The 19323-nt window shown below is 37.4% G+C and overlaps 1 protein-coding gene across 5 annotated transcripts in view; it reads left to right on the top strand.

The window, feature by feature from the left end:
* RAD51AP1 (RAD51 associated protein 1) overlaps positions 1–19323 on the top strand; it is a 30236-nt gene that overhangs the window by 6125 nt on the left and 4788 nt on the right. For 2 of the 5 annotated variants that reach the window (XM_014462041.2, XM_023759953.1), the window contains exons 3-8: positions 1432–1579; positions 5678–5781; positions 7646–7732; positions 8246–8395; positions 15942–16100; positions 17757–17897. In XM_014462041.2, coding sequence (XP_014317527.1) covers positions 1432–1579; positions 5678–5781; positions 7646–7732; positions 8246–8395; positions 15942–16100; positions 17757–17897 — 789 coding nt within the window. The remainder of the gene's footprint in view (positions 1–1431; positions 1580–5677; positions 5782–7645; positions 7733–8245; positions 8396–15941; positions 16101–17756; positions 17898–19323) is intronic. The other 3 variants (XM_023759950.1, XM_023759952.1, XM_023759951.1) reach the window with 3 other exon arrangements.

The raw sequence follows: 19323 nt of genomic DNA, 5'->3' as shown, positions 1-19323 counted from the left end.
AGAGATTTTTGTGAATCAAATACTTAGTTACTCTGAGGTTTGAAGGAATCTGTGTTTTGGGGTTTGTTTTTTTTGTCTTGGGCATAGCCTTAAGTAGGTCTAAGACTTAGGAGAAAATAATATAGAATAATACTAGAGGCCGGTGCACGAAATTGGTGCACGGGTAGGGCCCCTAGGCCTGGCCGGCGATCAGGGCTGATTGGGGCCTTTCAGCTGCCGGCCGGGGCCTCCCTTCCCCAGCTGCTGGCTGCCAGCCAAGGCCTTCCTTCATTCCGCACCGCCCTCTGGTGGTCAGCGCACATCATAGGGAGCGATCAGTCTCCCAGTTGAACTCCTGAGGGGATACTTTGCATGTTATCCTTTTATATCTATAATATAAAAGCCAAGTGACCAGAATGGCGGAACAACCAGTTGCTATGATGCACACTGTGGCAGCCAACCGGCCTGATGGGGGTCCCAATCAGTCCCCCTGCAACCTCCCACGGCCCCTCTCCCTGGCCAGCCCTGTCCCGATCGGCCCCCATCGGGCGGGCCAGCTGGACCTCACCTGTGCAGGAATTCGTGCACAAAGCCTCTAGTATATAGATAATTTGTAGCTTTTTATCACTCTCATCTATCTCACACGAAATATTTGTAAATTGCTGGTTGTGTTCCAAACATTATGGGGTAGGTGTGGGGGCAAGTCACAAGTTATTATATTCCTGCATGAGGAAGCATAATACATATAGCATCTAATCTAATAATAGACAAACATGGTAATTGACCGTACCTTCGCTATGCCTCCCATTGGCTAATCAGTGCGATATGCAAATTAACCGCCAACAAAGATGGCGGCTAATTTGCATACTGCAGGCAGGGCGGGCCAGTGCGAGCCACCATCCGGGCCCCCATGTGTCGCCTAAGCCCCGCCCCCAGCTGGGAGCCCCGTGTGCAGCCCGGGCGGGCGGGACCCCGTCTGCGGCCCTGGGCGGAGGGGCTTGGCAGCGTGATCGGCCCAAGGAAACCCTATTCTTGCAGGAATCCTCCTGAAACGGGCTTCTAGTATATTAATAAATACTAAGGTATATTATTAAGACTACATGTACCCTGAAAGTATGCATGCATGTGTCATGTGTAAGTTTAAAAGCTACAGCAGCAGTTTTATGTTGAGTACAACAGAGATATACCAGCTTTTTAGTGAATTGGTTTTTGATAGATTGACATTTTTGATAGATTGATAAAGTTTACTAAAACAAAATTAAACAGGAGTGAGAATAAAGACAAATAATATGCCAACAATATTTTTTAAATTGTAGAAATTAAATAATTTGCTTAACCTTATAATTTGAACACACACTATAATGAATTTCAACTGCTAAGAAAATAATTTTATTTATTTCTTACTTAGAAAAAGCAATTTTATATATTCTTTTATTTTTAATTCACACATAGTAGATGATGATGATTTTGTTTCTGCAACTGGACCTTTAAATAAGAAATCCAGAACACCAAACGAATTAAAACTAGAAAAACCAAAACCCAAATTGAAGAATCTCCAGAAAGAAGACATCCCATTACAAGAGAAAACTCCTAAAAAAAGGTGAGAGGTAAGACATGCAGTAAATATACAACTTTAATTTAAAAGAGAAACAAATGAAAAAAAATAAAATAAAAGGGAAACAAATGAGATAAGCCAGTCAGAGAAAGATAAATATCACATGATCTCACTCATTTGTGGAATATAATGAACAACATAAACTGATGAACAAACATAGAATCACAGACATAGAAGCATCAAACAGACTGTCCAACCTATGAGGGAAGGCGGGGGTGAGGGGGTAAGAGATCAACCAAAGGACTTGTATGCGTGCACATGAGCATAACCAATGGACACAGACAGTAGGAGGGTGAGGACATGTGCTGGGGGTGGGAGCAGCTGGGAAGAGATCAATGGGGGAGAAAGGAGACTCATGTAATATTTAAACAATAAAGAATTTAAATTTAAAAAAAAAGAGAGAGCCCTGACCGGTTTGGCTCAGTGGACAGAGCGTCGGCCTGCGGACTAGAGGGTCCCAGGTTTGATTCCGGTCAAGGGCATGTACCCTGGTTGCGGGCACATCCCCAGTGGGGGATGTGCAGGAGGCAGCTGATTGATGTTTCTCTCTCATCGCTGTTTCTAGCTCTCTATCCCTCTCCCTTTCTCTCTGTGAAAAATCAATAAAATATATTTTTTTAAAAAAAGAGAGAGAGAAACAGATTCAAACTCTTGGTTTAAACGAGAGCTTGAGCAGTCATAGGTATGATTTTATTTAGTGCCTGTAGGAGAACAGGGTTGTATTATTAATCCCCATCTGGCTTTCTGACTTAAAAAAGAAATTCACAGCCCTGACTCGGTGACTTATTTGGTCATCCCATACACCAAAAGGTTGCAGGTTCAAGTCCCAGTTCCCCATCAGGGGACATACCTAGTTTGTGGGTTTGATCCCAGGTCAGGGCACATAAGGGAGGCAACCAATTAATGTTTCCCATTCACATCAATGTTTCTTTCTCTTTCTCTCTCTCTCTCTCTCTCTCTCTCTCTCTCTCTCTCTCAAAATCAATAAAGCATATCCTCAGGTGAGGATTTTAAAAATACTTTTTAAAAAGAAATTCACAAGTATGTAAGCAAATATCCATTTAATTATTAAGGTAATCATACAAAGTTTGGTGGTTATAGTTTACTTTTATAGGACCTTGTACCTGTCTCTGAAGTCTTCAAGTTTTACAAGACTACTTTGTTAAAAATTATATTTGTAAGGACAGTTTTATAAAATTTAAAAACAGTTTTCAGCAGATAAAAGTTATTTTTTCTTTATATTGTTAAGACTTGTTCAGCAGTGAGAAAATCCTACAGTTTCTGTAGTATTTCTGAATTCCATTAGTTAGTACTGAGAGAGTTAGGGAAGTCCTGAGGGGCTCAAAACATGTTGTATGGAGAGTAGAAGGCCAGAAGAGGAATATTAACACATGAAAAATGGGGCATGTGATGGTTTATTGCTACAAGTATGAGAAAAGTTAATTATCAAAGAGAAATGTAGCCCATGTCATTCTCTTTATCTTTTTCTCTTATTTTTGTTTTGTTCCTATTTTTGAGCTTCTTGGACTACATTTTAAATATAGTGAAAAAAGCAACCCACAAATGGGAGACAAGATCATATAATTGATGAGGGTCTTGTATCCAGAATATTTAAAGAACTCTTACAACTCAACAATAAAAACACTAATAATACAGTTTAAAAAGTGGGCAAAAGATTTGAGTAGACATTTTTCAAAAAAAAGATACAAAAATGACTAATAAGCACATGAAAAGATGTTTGCTCACCATCCTTAGTCATCAGGGAAATGCAAATCAAAACGACAGTGAGATTATACTTCACACCCACTAGAATGGCCATAATAAAAAAGACGGATAACATGTTAAGGAGGATGCAGAGAAATTAGAACTCTCATACATTGCTGCTGGGAATATAAAATGGTACACCTACATTGGAAGACAGAGTAACAGTTTCTCAAAATGTTAAACACAGAGTTATTACATGACCCAGTATAAGCATATACCCAAGAGAAATGAAAACCTATGACTACACAGAAACCTGTACCTGAATGTAGCAGCATTATTCAGAATAGCCAAAAAAAAATTAGAAGCAATCCAAATGTTTATTAACTGATGAAAAGATGATGTGGTATATTGGTACAGTGGAATACTATATTTAGCAACAACAACAAAAATGAAGTACTGATATACTGTATACTGTAGCATGGATGAACCTTGAAAACATTATGCTGATGAAAAGAAACCAGGTACAAAAGGCCACATATTTTATGATTCCATTAATACACAGTGTGCAGAATAGACAAGTCCAGAAGAACAGAAAGTAGATTAGTGGTTGCCAGATGCTGGGTAGAGGTAAATGGGAAATAAATGCTAATGTATACAGGGTTTTTTTGGGGGGGGTGATAAAAAAGTTGTGATGGTTTCACAACTGTAAATACACTAAAAACTGCTGAATTGTACACTTTAAAAGGATGAATTTTATGCTATGTGAATTACATGTCAATAAAGTTGCTATTTAAAAAAATAATAAATCCTTCAAGATACACTCCAGATTTTCCTCCTTCATGCAATCTTTCCCTATCTGTTTTTGATTTCTCTTCCTTTTACACACCATAGCACTTTTCACCATCTTGAATAGGAGACATAATAATCTGCTTATGTGGGATAATTTATAAGTATGTCTTATTTCCCCACCCTCATTAATTGCAGACTCCTTGATGGTACAGCAAACCCTTGATTTTTCAGACCTCGATTTAACAACAAAATTTCTGATCTGTATATGTCATATGTGCAAATGAACACTTTGTTTTAAAATGCTTTTAACCAAGATTTGCTCATAATTAAAATAACAGGTTAATTTTTGTTATTAATTCACTGTTATTTTTAACAAATTTTAGCGAATAGGCCATATGTTGGACAAAACTGTAGTAATTTCACTGACATAAATAAATACTACATATTTACAACTATAGTCTACACTAGAGGCCCAGTGCATGAATTCATGCACGGGTGGGGTCTTGCCGGTCTACCCCAATTGGGGCCGATGGGGCTGGACCAGCCAGGGGGAGGGGCCGCAGTCAGTTGGCCGGCCTTGCCCCCTGGTCGAACTCTGGGTTGAGCTCCCGGTCGAGGGGACAATTTGCATATTAGCCTTTTATTATATAGGATATTTAAATCTAAGAGTCACCACTTGTAAACAGTGTTCGGGGCACGATTAGCATGTGATCACATGGTATTTCTCGAGGTAATTGGTTCTATTGTCGCAGGGTGTGACTTTCTACAGCAGTTTTAATGTGTGCAGGCTGACGTTCCCATATGTGCTAAGCTGCACCCCAGCCATGTACATTTTTTTACTTGCATGACTGGTGAGTGCACACATTTACTAGACCTATCCAGTACAAACTTAGTGAACGTACAAAATACTTTTCTGTGAAATTAAACTTTTCATACATTCTTAATTTTAATTACACAAGCATGTCTACCTTAGTAAAAACAGGTAAACTAATTTGTCAATTTTTAACATACCCATGCAGAAAATCTACTTTATTGTATAACGGACTTTCAGCTTTAATGGACACCCCCTCTCCCGAATTAGTCCGTTATATCGAGGTTTTACTGTACTTTTGTATCCTATCTAGTGCAGTACCTCATACACAGTAAGTACTTGGTGAAATATTTGTTAAAGTCTACATTGGGAGGAAGAAATTAAATATGTTTACATTAAATATAAGACCTAAAAGAACTGTCTAAGGAGGTGTGGGTGAGGTCATGGAAGATTTTTAAGTGGAAATTATATTTGAGCCAAGTCTTTATTCTGTGTTGAGCAGGTGCTTCCCACCTGAGTGGAACTAGTAGAAAGGACAGACAGTAAAAGGAAACAGTAAGTGTAACAGCACATGCTGCTCCTATTTCAAATCTCTTCTGATAGTTATAAAATGACATTGCGACATTTTAGAAGTCATCCTTAGAGATCGATTATGATCGTGATTGTTTAAAAACATTTTTGTAAGGTTAGCCACTCTTAAATAGTAATTCAGGAAAATCAAATTTTTCTGTTTGAGATCAATAATTTTAAAAACATTATTATTTGTGTGTCTACTCTAGGATGGCTTTAGATGACAAACTCTACCAGAGAGACTTACAAGTTGCACTGGCATTATCAGCGAAGGAACTTCCAATAGTCACCATTGATGTGGAGGGGTCTCAAGGTGAAAGTAACTTTATTTTCTATATATTTATTTCCATAAGGTTCTTATTGCTTTGTAATCATTTCTCTTTGAATGAGCCTTCACAGAGAAAAGAATAAATTTCAATACTTTGGACTATAAATAGTGCAATTTGCAGAGGGTATAATTGGGTTCAATTGTTTATTCTGTTGCATAAATCTCATAATACTAGTACATACCTCTCTGCTTAACACCCAAAGTAAACTCGACAACATGGACTATGCACTCAGATGTTCAAATTACATCTTTGTATACAGCGAAAATTTCTTTTTTTGATCAAATGAATTGATCTATACAATCCTAACAATCTACCTCCTTTCTCTCAAAATTCAAACTAGTTAAACATGACCTAATGATGGTAATTGTTATTATTTACAGAGGTTAACAGTATTAGTTTAGCAAGCTCAGTAGACTTAAAGGATCTATGATTTCTGGATTTCTCTGGAGTTTTTCTTTGATTTTTCTGGCCACTGCAGCAGGTGGCAATATTGATATTCTAAGAGGCAGAAATCATTATTGCTGGATGAGACATTCAAACTTTTAAAGTAATTTTGGATTGCCCTGCTTGGTTTGGCTCAGTGGATAGAGCATCAGCCTGCAGACCAAGGGGTCCCGGGTTTGATCCAGTCAAGGGCACATGCCCTGGTTGCAGGCTTGATTCCCAGTAGGGAGCGTGCAGGAGGCAGCCAATCAGTGATTCTCTCTCATCATTGATATTTCTCTCTCTCCCTTCCTCTCTGAAATCAATAAAAATATATTTTAAAAGATGATTTTGGATTAAATATTTTTGGCTTAACTTCCTTTATGTTGGAGGATATTTTTAGCCTATTAGTAGGGGTATAGGTTTTTAATCACTATTGTTTTCTATTTGAAAATAAATGAGACAGTGTTGATTAGAGGGCCTTTTAGTAATCAGGAATCAAAGAAACTTAAAACATTAATTGTCATATATCTAAAATTGAGAAAGTGAAATTCATCTCTGTATAGCAGGTATTCCTTAGAAGTACCACTTCTCATAGAATAACATACTTTATAGCACTGCAGTTTAACAGCACCAATTATCATGACTTAAAGTTCTCTTAAAATACTTTAGATCATTTTAAAGTTATTATAATGATTAAAGAGTCTTTTGCTAGTGAAAACATGGATATGCCTACACAGAAATAATAGTTAATATAGTTAATATTTATTGACTGTTTCCTATGTACTGGGCATTACAACAAGCAATTTTCATATGTGATTGACATTTAATCCCATACAATAACCTCATTTAATTCCCACACTATTTAAAAAATTTTTTTTAATCCTCACCTGAAGACACTCTCCATTGATTTTTAGAGAGAGTGGAAGAGAGAAGACAGAGAAAAACATCTATGTGAGAGAAACACATCGACTGGTTGCCTCCTGCATGGGCCCCGATTAGGGCCTAGGCCGGGGAGGACCCTGCAACCAGGTACATGCCCTTGACCGGAAACGAACCTGGTACCCTTTGGTCCACAGGCTGATGCTCTATCTACTGAGCCAAACCGGCCAGGGCAATTGCCACACTATTTTTATCTCCATATTATAGATGAGGAAATTAAGTCTTAGAGAGGATAAGCAACTTTCCCTTGGTCATATAGCCAGTTTAATTAGTAGAGCCTAACTTTGAACTTAAGTCTGATTAACTCTGATTAAGTCCCCAAACTCCTAACACTATGCCTGCCTCTCCAAGTAAAGTGCTAGTCTGAGTTTGGATCACTTATATGTATCTGGATGCTATTACATTTAGCACTAATCTTCCTACTTCTAGACATTGGTTGATTAAGGTACATCTGTTTTTTTCTTACCTGTTCCTTATATTTAGGCAGTGAAAAACATGACAATAGTGAAAGAGAAACAATGGATAAGTCTCCCCATATCTCCAATTGCAGTGTAGCCAGTGATTATTTAGGTAAGTTTTTTATAGTAATAATATTTGTTTATTACAACAATGCTATTTTTCTACCTTGTGTTTTAATTCCTGAAACTGTAGCTAGATCCAAGGTCTTTAATTTTGTCAAGGTTCTCTTCATCTCTCTCTGTTTCTTTCTGTTTTGGTTTTCTTCTCTCTTATGGTAGATCCAACTTCTTCCCTGGTGAAGGGTCAGGAGTACCTACTCATGGCTTCTAATCAACAGCAGTTGACCACTGAAGAAAGAGGCTGTATCTTCCCAGCTTCAGTTTGAAAATTCTTGGGGAGAGACTCTCATTTTGGGTTCTTGACTTATTCTTAAACCAGACTCTGTTGTCAGGAGACAGATGTGTTATAATTGGCCCAGATTGGGCTCTGTGGTGTATTACTAGAAACAGGGAAAGGATGAAGCTGGGCAAATTAGAACAACAGATGTAATTGGAGTCTATTCTCGCTTCTGTAAATATTGCCTGTCACAAAAAGTTTTCCATTGATTTTCATGCCTGCCTGAAGATTTGGATAAGATTACTGAGGAAGATGATGTTCATGGCGCTCAAGGGAGAAGAAAAGCAGCATCTAAAGCTGTGGTTCAGCAGAGGAAGATCCTTTTGGAAGGCAGTGATGGCGACAGTGCGAACGACTCCGAACCAGACTTTGCAACTGGTAAGTTACATCCTACCTCCAAATTCCATGGCAATTAGGTAAAATGCTCTAGAGACCATTAATGTATGTAAAGTGCTGTGCTAGATACAAACTTGAGGAACACACAGGACAGCTGAGTTCAGCTTTGGCATTTGGGGGAAGAGCTTCACCTGGAGATGACCTGTAAGCCATGCCTTAAAAACTGAGTAGCATGTAGGCAGACTAAAGAGGGAAAATAGCGTTTCTGACTGATAGGCATAAATAATGGGATAGACAAGTGCACGTACAAGAGTTCAGTGAGGCCTGCAGGGGAGAATGTCGTAGAAGAGGCTCGAGAGGCAGGCAGGCACTAAATTACAGACATCTCAGACCCATTCCAATAAGTGTAGACTTCTTTCTGTAAGTAATAGAAATTCATGAAATATTTTGGATAGAAGTGATATGAAATCTATATTTTATTATGACAGTTGTTTTCAGACTCATTCAGAAAGTAGGGTAAATGGGAAGGCATAGTAACCTTGATAGTACATCATGACATATTAACTAAAGATTAAAATGAATAATTCCATCAATTTATTCCAAATCAGATGCTGTGGTTTAATAGATTTTAACATGCTGTTGACAAACAATAACAGATTTGCTAATTAACAGTTATTCCACAAATATTTGAGTGCCTATTATGTGCACTATATTGTAGACATCAGAGATACAGCAGTGAAAAAAAACATCCCTTTAGGAGCTTAAATTTGAGGGGAACGGACAGTAATCAAATATGGTAAGTTCTTACTTAAAGTGAAATGATGTATAATGAAATCAATTTTACCATAGGCTAACTGATATAAACAAGAGTTAAGTTTCTGTAGCATCTCAACGTTGTAACAAAACGACCAAAACAATATTTGAGACTTGCTATACATAATGTGTCCAGTGCCATCATAGAAAAGCCATGAAGAAGAGAAAGACAGGTTAGAGCCCAGAAATCTGCCTTTTTAACCAATTCCTGCCCTTCTACATGACAGGTAATCCCAGAGCAGGTGGTCTATGGGTCTTACTTTGAGAACCACTAATATAAGTGGAGTGCCAAAAAGTAGGAGCCAGTGAAAGAAAATACCAGAGCATAGCAGAGCATGGACTAAATGCTTCCCAACTTAAGGTTACTTAATATAAAAACCCCAATATAATCAAAATACCTCCTTGGCAATTTCAACGTCTTTTCCAGGGATAATAATTGTAACACCTCCAGAATATTATCATCATTATTTGATGTATGCCTGTCAGAAAAAGCAGAAAACAATTCTGAAGTTATAACTTGCAAGACTGCTTAGCACACTAACAAAATTAATAAAGGACCAAAACGTTGGCTATGTTTGTAGAAGTGAAATCACTTGCTTTGCTTGTTGAGTTTTTGGAATTTGTGAGTTATGTTTCTAGTAGGTGATAGATATTTAAAAAGAATACCATTGTGTTATTTGCATTCCAACTTCAGATAATCTCTCTTGAACCATTTTATAATAGTAAGTTTTTTGGAAATCCTGATTTGAATAGTGACTTTAAAATTGCCCCTGGCCCTAGCCAGTGTTGCTTAGTGGTTAGAGCAGGGGTGGGCAAACTTTTTGACTCGAGGGCCACAATGGGTTCTTAAACTGGACCGGAGGGCCGGAACAAAAGCATGGATGGAGTGTTTGTGTGAACTAATATAAATTCAAAGTAAGCATCATTACATAAAAGGGTACGGTCTTTTTTTTGTTTAGTTTTATTCATTTCAAACGGGCCGTAGTTTGCCCACGGCTGGGTTAGAGTATTGGCCTGAGCACTGAATGGTTTGATTCCTGGTCAAGGGCACATACCAGGGTTGCAAGTTCCAGCCCTGACCCGGTTGGAGTGCGTGCAGGAGGCAACCAATCTATGTATCTCTCTCACATTGATGTTTCTTTTTCTCTTTCTCTCCTCCCCCTTCCACTCTCTCTAAAAATCAATGGAAAAATATCCTTGGGTTAGTATTAACAAAACAAAACAAAAAATTTTAAAAATAAAACTGCTCCTCTACTCTTAAAGGTAAATAGTTAAGGACTTGAATAGACATTTCTCTAAAGCAGGGGTTCTCAACCCTGTCTGCACAGTAGAATCACCTGGGAATCTTTTTAAAAAACTGATTTCTGGGCCTCATCCTCCGGAAATTCTGTTTCTTTGTTACTAATGTTGTGGCCCCACCCCGTAACAAAGAAACAGAATTTCCGGAGGATGAGGCCCAGAAATCAGGATTTTAAAAAGATTCCCAGGTGATTCTAATGTGCAGCCAAGGTTGAGAACCACTGCAAAGATTATACACAAATGGCCAAAAAGCATATGAAAAGAGGCTTAATGTTACTAATCAGTAGCGATATTTCAGTATTATGTGCACTGTATTGTAGATATAAACAAATCAAAACCACAATGAGATTTCACATCACAACTTATTAGGACAGTGATGGCAAACCTTTTGAGCTCGGTGTGTCAGCATTTTGAAAAACCCTAACTTAACTCGGGTGCCTTGTCACATATAGAAATTTTTTGATATTTGCAACCATAGTAAAACAAAGATTTATATTTTTGATATTTATTTTACATATTTAAATGCCATTTAACAAAGAAAAATCAACCAAAAAAATGAGTTCGCGTGTCACCTCTGACACGCGTGTTATAGGTTCACCATCACTGTATTAGGATATTAAAAAACAGAGAAGAGCAAGTGTTGGTGAGGGTGTGGAGAAATTAGAATCCTGTGCACTGTTGGTGGAAATGTAAAATGAAGCAACCACTATGGAAAACAGTATAGCAGTTACTCAAAAAATAGTAAATAGAACTGCCAGCCCTAGCTGGTGTTTCTCAGTGGTTAGAGCAAACGGCCTGTGCCGATGGGTCTTGGATGTGATTCCTGGTCAAGGGCACATACCTGAGTTGCAGGTTCAATCACCAGCCCCAATTGAGGCACATGAAAGAGGCAACCAATCCAGTGTCTCTCACATTGATGTTTCTCTCTTCCTCTCTCCCACCCCTCTCTCTCTCTCTTCTCCCCTCCCCCCGCCCCCCTGTTTCCTCCCTCCCTTCCATTCTCTCTAAAAAAAAAAAATCAATGGAAAAAATCGGGTGAGGATTTAAAAAGCAACACTACCATATGATCTCGCATTTCCACATCTGGGTATATATCTACAAGAATTGAAAGCAGGGTCTCAGATATTTGCACACCCATAGCAGCATTATTACCAAAAGCCCAGAAATGGAAGCAATGCAAATATCCTTGATGATGAATGCATAAACAAAATGTGGTATATACATACAATGGAATTTTATTCAACCTTAAAAAGGAAAGAAATCCTGTCACATGCTATATCTTGGGTAAACCTTGAGGACATTATGTTAAGTAAAATAAGCCAATCACTGTGATTCCACTTATATGAGATATCTAAAATGTCAAATTCATAGAAACAGAGGTAGAATGGTGATTAGCAGAGACTGGGGAGAGAAGGAATGGAGAGTTGTTTAATGGGTACTGAATCTCTGTTTTGCAAGATTAAAAGTTCTAGAGGATGGTTGCACAAAAATGTGAATATATGTACTTAACACTACTGATCTGTACACTTAAAAAAGCTTAGGTTAGTAAATTTTACCACAATTAAAAACATTTTAAAGGAAATAATGAGTTAAAAAAGTAAATAGCTTGGTTCTAGGTTTTTTTCTTACTCAATTTTGCATAAGCAAATATTTTTTAGATGAAATATAAGTCATAGTTTTGAGAGAATATATTTTTATTTTGAGTTCCATACAGTTGAACAGCAATTTGAGATATAGAAAACATGAAAAACAGGAAAGAAAACATTGGTTGAAACATCCGAAGTTATGCTGGATAAGAGAATGGCAAAAAATATTTCTAACTGAAAGTTATTTTTCCTTAGACAGATTCAAGACCTGTAGTTGTTTGGGGAAAACATGGTTGTCAAATTGTGATTTTACTGGAATTCTAATAATGAGGGTTGTTATAACTGCAATAGGAGAATAATTACAATGGGAAGCCATTGTGATAAAAATTATTTGTCAATTAATGGAATGTTTGAGTTATTGGATGGTAGACTGGTTAAGACACTGGGAGAAAATGATGCTAGTAGTTTATGTAGTAATAGACACTTAAAAATTCTTGGGTTCTGTTTCCTGGCTGGTGTGGCTCACTCAGTTGGTTGGGCATCATTCCATACACTGAAAGGTTGCCAGTTCGATTCCCAGTCAGGGCACATGCCCAGGTTTTGGGATCAATCCCCAGTACGGGGTGTGGAGGAGGCAGCTGATTGATGTTGCCTCATATCGATATTTTTCTCCCTTTTCCTTCCTCTCTCTCTAAACATCAATTTAAAAATCTTTTAAAAAATTCTTAAGTTTTGTTTTGCAAGATGCAAAAGTTCTTGATCTTCTTGTGTTACTTATAGACTAAAATGACTGCTTCTTTAGATCTTTGAGAGCTAATTTGTTTTGTTTTGTTCTTTCTGTTTCATTTTTATGGCTTCCACCAAGCTACAAGTGTGGCTACTCTCCCTATAAAAAGACATGTGGTCCAGCCCTGAGAAACATTACAGGGAACTAGCTCATTAGCTGAAAAGTGATAATTGCCCTCTAACCTGTGCTGTGGATATACAAACTAAGCTTCAAGCAAAATTTTTTCATTGCCTCTCTAATTTTTTGACTCCTCTTCTGTCCTCCAACCCAAGAATGCAAAAGCCTTACGCTATCTTATAAACCTTCTAATCTACTCCAGCCAAGCCTGCTTTACCTTAAATTGAAATATAAATATATTCCTTCTTGCTTATTGTACTTTAAGTTGCATACAGTCAGTTTATTTTCATTCACCCTAAGCCCATAATGACTAACAACTCTCCAAACCCCTTAGAATTGATTTTTATTATACTTGAATGTGCAACTGTTACAGTTCAGATAACCTTGTAGGGGCTTTTTTTTTTTTTTAAAGCAGGGTTCTTTAGGTGACCTGTCTGCTTCCCCCCTGCATTGGCTCACCCAAGATGAGAAGAGAAAGGGTAATCTGTGAACTTCAGTTGGAAAAGAAAAGTGAAAATTAGAGGGAACATAAGACTTTTCTTAAGAAAATCTAATGATCCCCAGAATCCATAACCTCAGTGTTTGGGCCTTCCAGATTTTCTAATCCGGTATGCTAGTAACTTGGGATTCTGGGAGTTCCAAATTATTTAACTGCTTTCTCAGTTGACTGATGAAGAGCAGTTGGACGCCATCTTTTAATAAGCTTGTTCAATAGAGAAACTCAGTTCCTACTGTTTATTCTCTCCAGCCAAGAAAAGAACACATGCAATACCAGAACTGTTTAATGCATAGGAAGTTTTGTCCTCCTAGATTTTATATTCTAAAATTTTGGAGAAACTTTCTACTACTTGCTGCCCCCCTGAACCTAGGTCTTTTTGGGACTCCAGAAAAAATAACTTGATTTTGCAAGGTACTACTTATGACAGCCTTTATGACATCTGCTGGCCTTATATGGCTAATTCCATATAACAATAATCATCATGTGAATATGTGGGTTTATTGCTCTTTTAAAACATTTTATTTGTGTGGAAAGAATGGCAGAATAAGGAAATTCTAATTTGAAGATCATAATGACCATCGTTAATTTAGGCAAAGATCATCAGGAGGCTGATGAGGATCTTTACAGTGGAGAATTCAGGCTGGCCTCAACTGAACCAACAAAGAGTGGGACAACCACATTATGTGCTTTCTGATATGATATAACATGAAGTACAGAGCATCACCTATGAAGTATATTCTTACCAAAAAATAATAAGGTGAGCCTGATTCTAATTCAGTCCTGAGGAAACTACAGCTCACAGAAAATGCAAGAACAAATTAAATGACACCATGAGGAAGGAAAAACAGACAAATCCATAATGTGGGCATTTTATAGGACAACTGACTTGGTTACTTCAACAAGTCAAAGACATGGGGGTCCTAAAAGAGAGGGGGTATTGCACTATATAAAAAGTGATTAATATGAACTGGATAGAAGGTAATACCAAGAAGCTATTATTAAATTGATATGATAATGACATTGTTTTTTTTTAAAACCCATGTGTTTTAGAGATGCATTCTGAAGTGTATAGGAGTGTAATGTCACAATACTTCAGATTTAATGAACTCCAAGAAGGAAAGGGATGAGAAAAGAAGAAGAAAAGGTAGATAGATGAAACAAATGCATCAAAATATTAACGATTGTTGAACAGTTTATTATCTACTGTTGTACATGTTTGAAATTTTCTCATGTATTTTTTATATAAAATATATTTCATATAGATAGGTAGAGATTATATATGGTGGGCATAACAGTGGTTATCTCTGAGTGGTGAGATTAGGGAGTGGACCTTCTTTTTCTTTAATACTTTTTGTATTTGGTCTATATGTTCTGCAGTAAGCATGTAGTGCTTAACTATTAAGTATTCTCCATATTTTTTCCCAGAGCAGCTGTGCTTACTTAACATTATATCACTGGTTTATATCATCCCAGATAAGACTTTGTGGGAAATTAAAGGTATGTCCCAAATGAAATCATAAAGCATTACTAGAGGCCCAGTACATGAAATTCATGCACGGGTAGGGTCCCTAGGCCTGGCCAGCGATCAGGGCCAATCTGTGGGGTGACCAGTGGGGTGATCAGGGGCCCCCCATTGGCACCTGCCTTAGTGGGCCTGGCAATACCCACTTGCTGACCCCGCCCCCCACCACAACCACTGGTTGCCTCTCTCTGAGGAGCAACTGGTGGAGGGTCAGGGGACCCCCACTGGCACCCGCCTTAGCTGGCCTGGGGCCTGTGTGCTGGGGGCAGTTCCTGCGTTGAGCGTCTGCCCCCTGGTGGTCATTGCGCATCATAGTGACCGGTCATACTGCCGTTCGGTTGATTTGCATATTAGGCTTTTATTATATAGAATCTATTAAGCTTGTTGTGGTATGGTTAGTCTCCTCAATTCCCAATGTGTTTCTGTTCTAGAATGCTAAGTTTATGTGATTAAGGGAAGGTGTACTGTTATTAATACCACCAAGGTTATCATTTTGAAAGAGTAGCCAATGTTATATCCTACTATTGTTTTAAAAAGTTACTGAGCTAAACTGGTAAAATCGGAAGTAAAGATTACTAATGGGAAATTATAATGATAATAGCAATAGCAAACAATTCTACTTTGCTTGCTGTAAGCCAGATGTTATTGCACATGCTTTACCTATATTAACTCATTTAATCCACACAACAACCCTGTGACGTAGGTTTTGTAGTTATCCCCATCTTATACATGGGAAACTGGGGCACAGTGCGGTTAGCAAGCAACCTGTCTGAGGTCACACAACATGTAGGTGGAGGGGCCAGGATTCAAACCCAGGGAACCATGCTCTCCATAATTGCAGTGTTTCACCCAGGAAATGACTTAGCACAAATTTACACAAGAATCTGGTGCAAAAGCTGTAAAGTCAAGGCCATAGAAGCCTTACTTTTTATAACAAAACTGAAGCATGTAATCTTTTGTTTTAGGTGAAGATTCTGAAGATGATTCTGATTTTAGTGAGAGTGAAGATAATGATAAAGACTTCACTATGAGAAAAAGTAAAGAAATTAAAAAGAAAGAAGTGAAGGTTAAATCTCCAGTTGTAAAGAAAGAGAAGAAAGCTAAATCCAAATGTAATTCATTAGGTAAGCTTAGTTTAAAACACATTTATAAAGAAAATGTATTTAATTTACTTAATGAGTTTCTTTTATCTTTGCCTTTGGTCTCCTTAAGGTTTGCCAGTGTTCATTTCTGGTTAAAATACATAGAGAAAAGTAGGGTGGGGTGGGGAAGGGAGAACAGCAGACAAGAGTAATGAGCTCCACTACCTATCTGGCACTTCCTGTGTATTACCTCCCTTTAGCACTGACAGCCACCCTCTGATATAGCAGTTTTCACCTGCATTTTTCAGTGAGAAAACTGAGGCTCAAAGAGTTTAAATAATTTGTTGAAATTCTTACAACTAATAAGTGAGGGGCTGGGATTTGCACCCAGATTTGCCCATTCCTGGTGTAAACTCTATCCACTGGACCACGTTTTCTCCAGGCAACTTTGCATGATTTAACTTCTTGCTTTCATGCTTGTTTAATCTTTTATTTGAGAACCCTTTTGCCACATGTTTAGGGCCTTTTTGTTTTTTTCAAAACTAATTCCATTAGAAATCATTTCTACAATGAAACTTTTGCAATTTGTGATAATTTCAACATGGAATACTTGTTTCTTTTGTAAAAGAAGTTAGGATAGCCCTAACTGGTTTTGCTAAGTGGATAGAGCGTCGGCCTGTGGACTCAAGGGTCCCAGGTTCGATTCTGGTCAAGGGCATGTACCTTGGTTGCGGGCACATCCCCAGTAGGTGATGTGCAGGAGGCGGCTGGTCGATGTTTCTCTTTCATTGATGTTTCTAACTCTCTTTCTCTCTCCCTTCCTCTCTCTAAAAAAATCAATAAAATATATTTTTTAAAAAGTTAGGATATTTTTAATTCATGATCTATGGTAGACTATTATAATATAACTTTCATTAAACTGATATGTTTCACTTGTTGATATATATTTTTATGTGTTATTTACTTAATAGAAATGCTTTTTTGAAACTAAAATTTTCATTATTCAGGCTCCATTTATTAATGGTAGGAGTTGCTCTTGCCTTAAATAGCGTGGTGTTGAGTACTTGCTAATACAGTGGTTCTCAACCTTCTGGCCCTTTAAATACAGTTTCTCATGTTGTGACCCAACCATAAAATTATTTTCATTGCTACTTCATAACTGTAATGTTGCTACTGTTATGAATCGTAATATAAATATCTGATATGCAGGATGGTCTTAGGCGACCCCTGTGAAAGGGTGGTTCGACCGCTAAAGGGGTCACGACCCACAGGTTGAGAACCGCTGCCCTAGATGCTAATATATTGACTCACTGACACATACTAATGAGACACTTCATGCAATGTTTAGAAGTATGAACTTTGGAGTCAGACTTGGTTCCTAATTCTATTATATTGTTTACTAGTGATCAAGCCACAGACAGTTTGTTCCCCTAACTGCTGACATTGGGGATAGTAATATCTGTATCAGAGTTTCTGTAAGGGTTAAATATAATGTTTATGATATGCTTACAATACTGCCTATCATATAAATGCTCATAAAAGATGGTATTCTTAGGCTTTCAGTAAATGTTTATTGATAAGTTTTTCAAAATGATACTGCCTTTTAAATTTTTATAAGATTATATAACTATAATTTTTACACAAACATGCTGGATTTAAACTCTATTTTATGTGTGTTTTTCTAATAAATGACTTCAGTAGACTCTGCTCCAGCTGCTGTCAAATCAGAATCTCAGCCCTCATCAAAAAAGGTTTCTCTTTCTTCAGCGGCAACTAGGAAACCATTACAAATACGCAGTCCTTCAAGTGAAAGCAAGAGACCTAAGTGGGTCCCACCAGGTATGGTATATTTATCAATCAAGAGCAGGGGCTTGGAAAGTTACCACTGGTAGATTGTTTTCCTCATTGTAAACGGTATACATATTGTTACATTTTCTTCAAAACCAAGGTTTTGCATTTATTCATCATTTTATCATTCCCTTATATTGAGCATTGAGATTATTAGTTCTTAATGTTATAAATAAGGTTGCAATAAGCACAATCCTTATTTTAGAAGTCTGTGGGCACATCCTGATTATTTTCTTAGGATAAATTCCTAGTAAAAGAATTATAGTGTCAAAGAGTATTAACAGTTAAGATTCTTATACATGTTTTGGCAATAAATCTGTTTGCTCAAGACTTGCTGACCTCCACAGTCCAACTGAAGAAGCATCAGGGCTCATATGTGGGAATTCCAACATTTAGCAAATGCCCTAGCAAACTCAACCTCTGTCTCGCACAAACTTGACCTTTTTATTTTGTTTTCTTTGTTCCACAGCCAAGTCTCACTGATGCTTCAAGATTTCTTTGACCTTCACCCTTCTTGACATTACTAAAACCCTAACGCAGCCCTGTTCATTTTATATCCAAACTATTAGTGCCTTCCTAATAGTTCCTTCTCCACTTGCTTTTGTCCAATCAGTTGAATCCTCTATTCCAGTGAAATGGATACATTTTTTGCCCCTTTAACACAGTGTTTGTATTCTTCTGTCACAGCCTCTCTTTATGCAGTTATCTCTTTCTAGTAAGTCTTTCTTCATTTGTCCCCTGTCCTCTGAGTCATTCCAAGTCTACTCAGGTTTATTTTACTTCTTTTCAGTGACATTCTTGGTTGGCCCACAGTGGTCATTCCTCTAGTCATAACTAGGTATTAATAGACAAATTTAGGCCTGAGACATGATTATTTAATTTATGAGTCTTCATTCCATCATCTAAAATGTTAAGCACGATATAATCTTTAATGTTTTTTTCCAGTTTAAACATCTAAGATTTTAATGAGGACTTAAAAATTTTTTGGAGAAGGAAAGGAGGAACATTAGTTACTGAATTAATGATGCAGTGTCATTAGAAGGATAATACTCAGTGTATTTCTCCTGAGAATAATTAGTGATTCCCCAACAAAAGGAATTTTTTAAAAAATGATATAATGACAAGAAATTTAAAGGTAGCATAATAAAAAAAGATAGAAAAAATAATGGAATGATATGGCATGGATGGATAAAGAGTTAATATCAGTGGGAATAGAAAGTTCATATCTCAACATCATAAAAGCCATATATGACAAACACACAACCAACATCATACTCAATGGGCAAAAACTAAAACCCTTTTCCTAAGAACAGGAACAAGACAGAGATGCCCCCTCTCACTACTCCTGTTCGACAGTACTGGAAGTGCTAGCCATTGCGATCAGACAAGAAGAAGAAATAAAAGGCATCCAAATTGG

This window comes from Myotis lucifugus, unplaced genomic scaffold, assembly GCF_000147115.1.
Source record: "Myotis lucifugus unplaced genomic scaffold, Myoluc2.0 scaffold_167, whole genome shotgun sequence".
NCBI classification, from domain to species: Eukaryota; Metazoa; Chordata; class Mammalia; order Chiroptera; family Vespertilionidae; genus Myotis; species Myotis lucifugus.
Note: the sequence above shows the minus strand (reverse complement) of the source record. Positions and strands in the feature narration are given on the sequence as shown.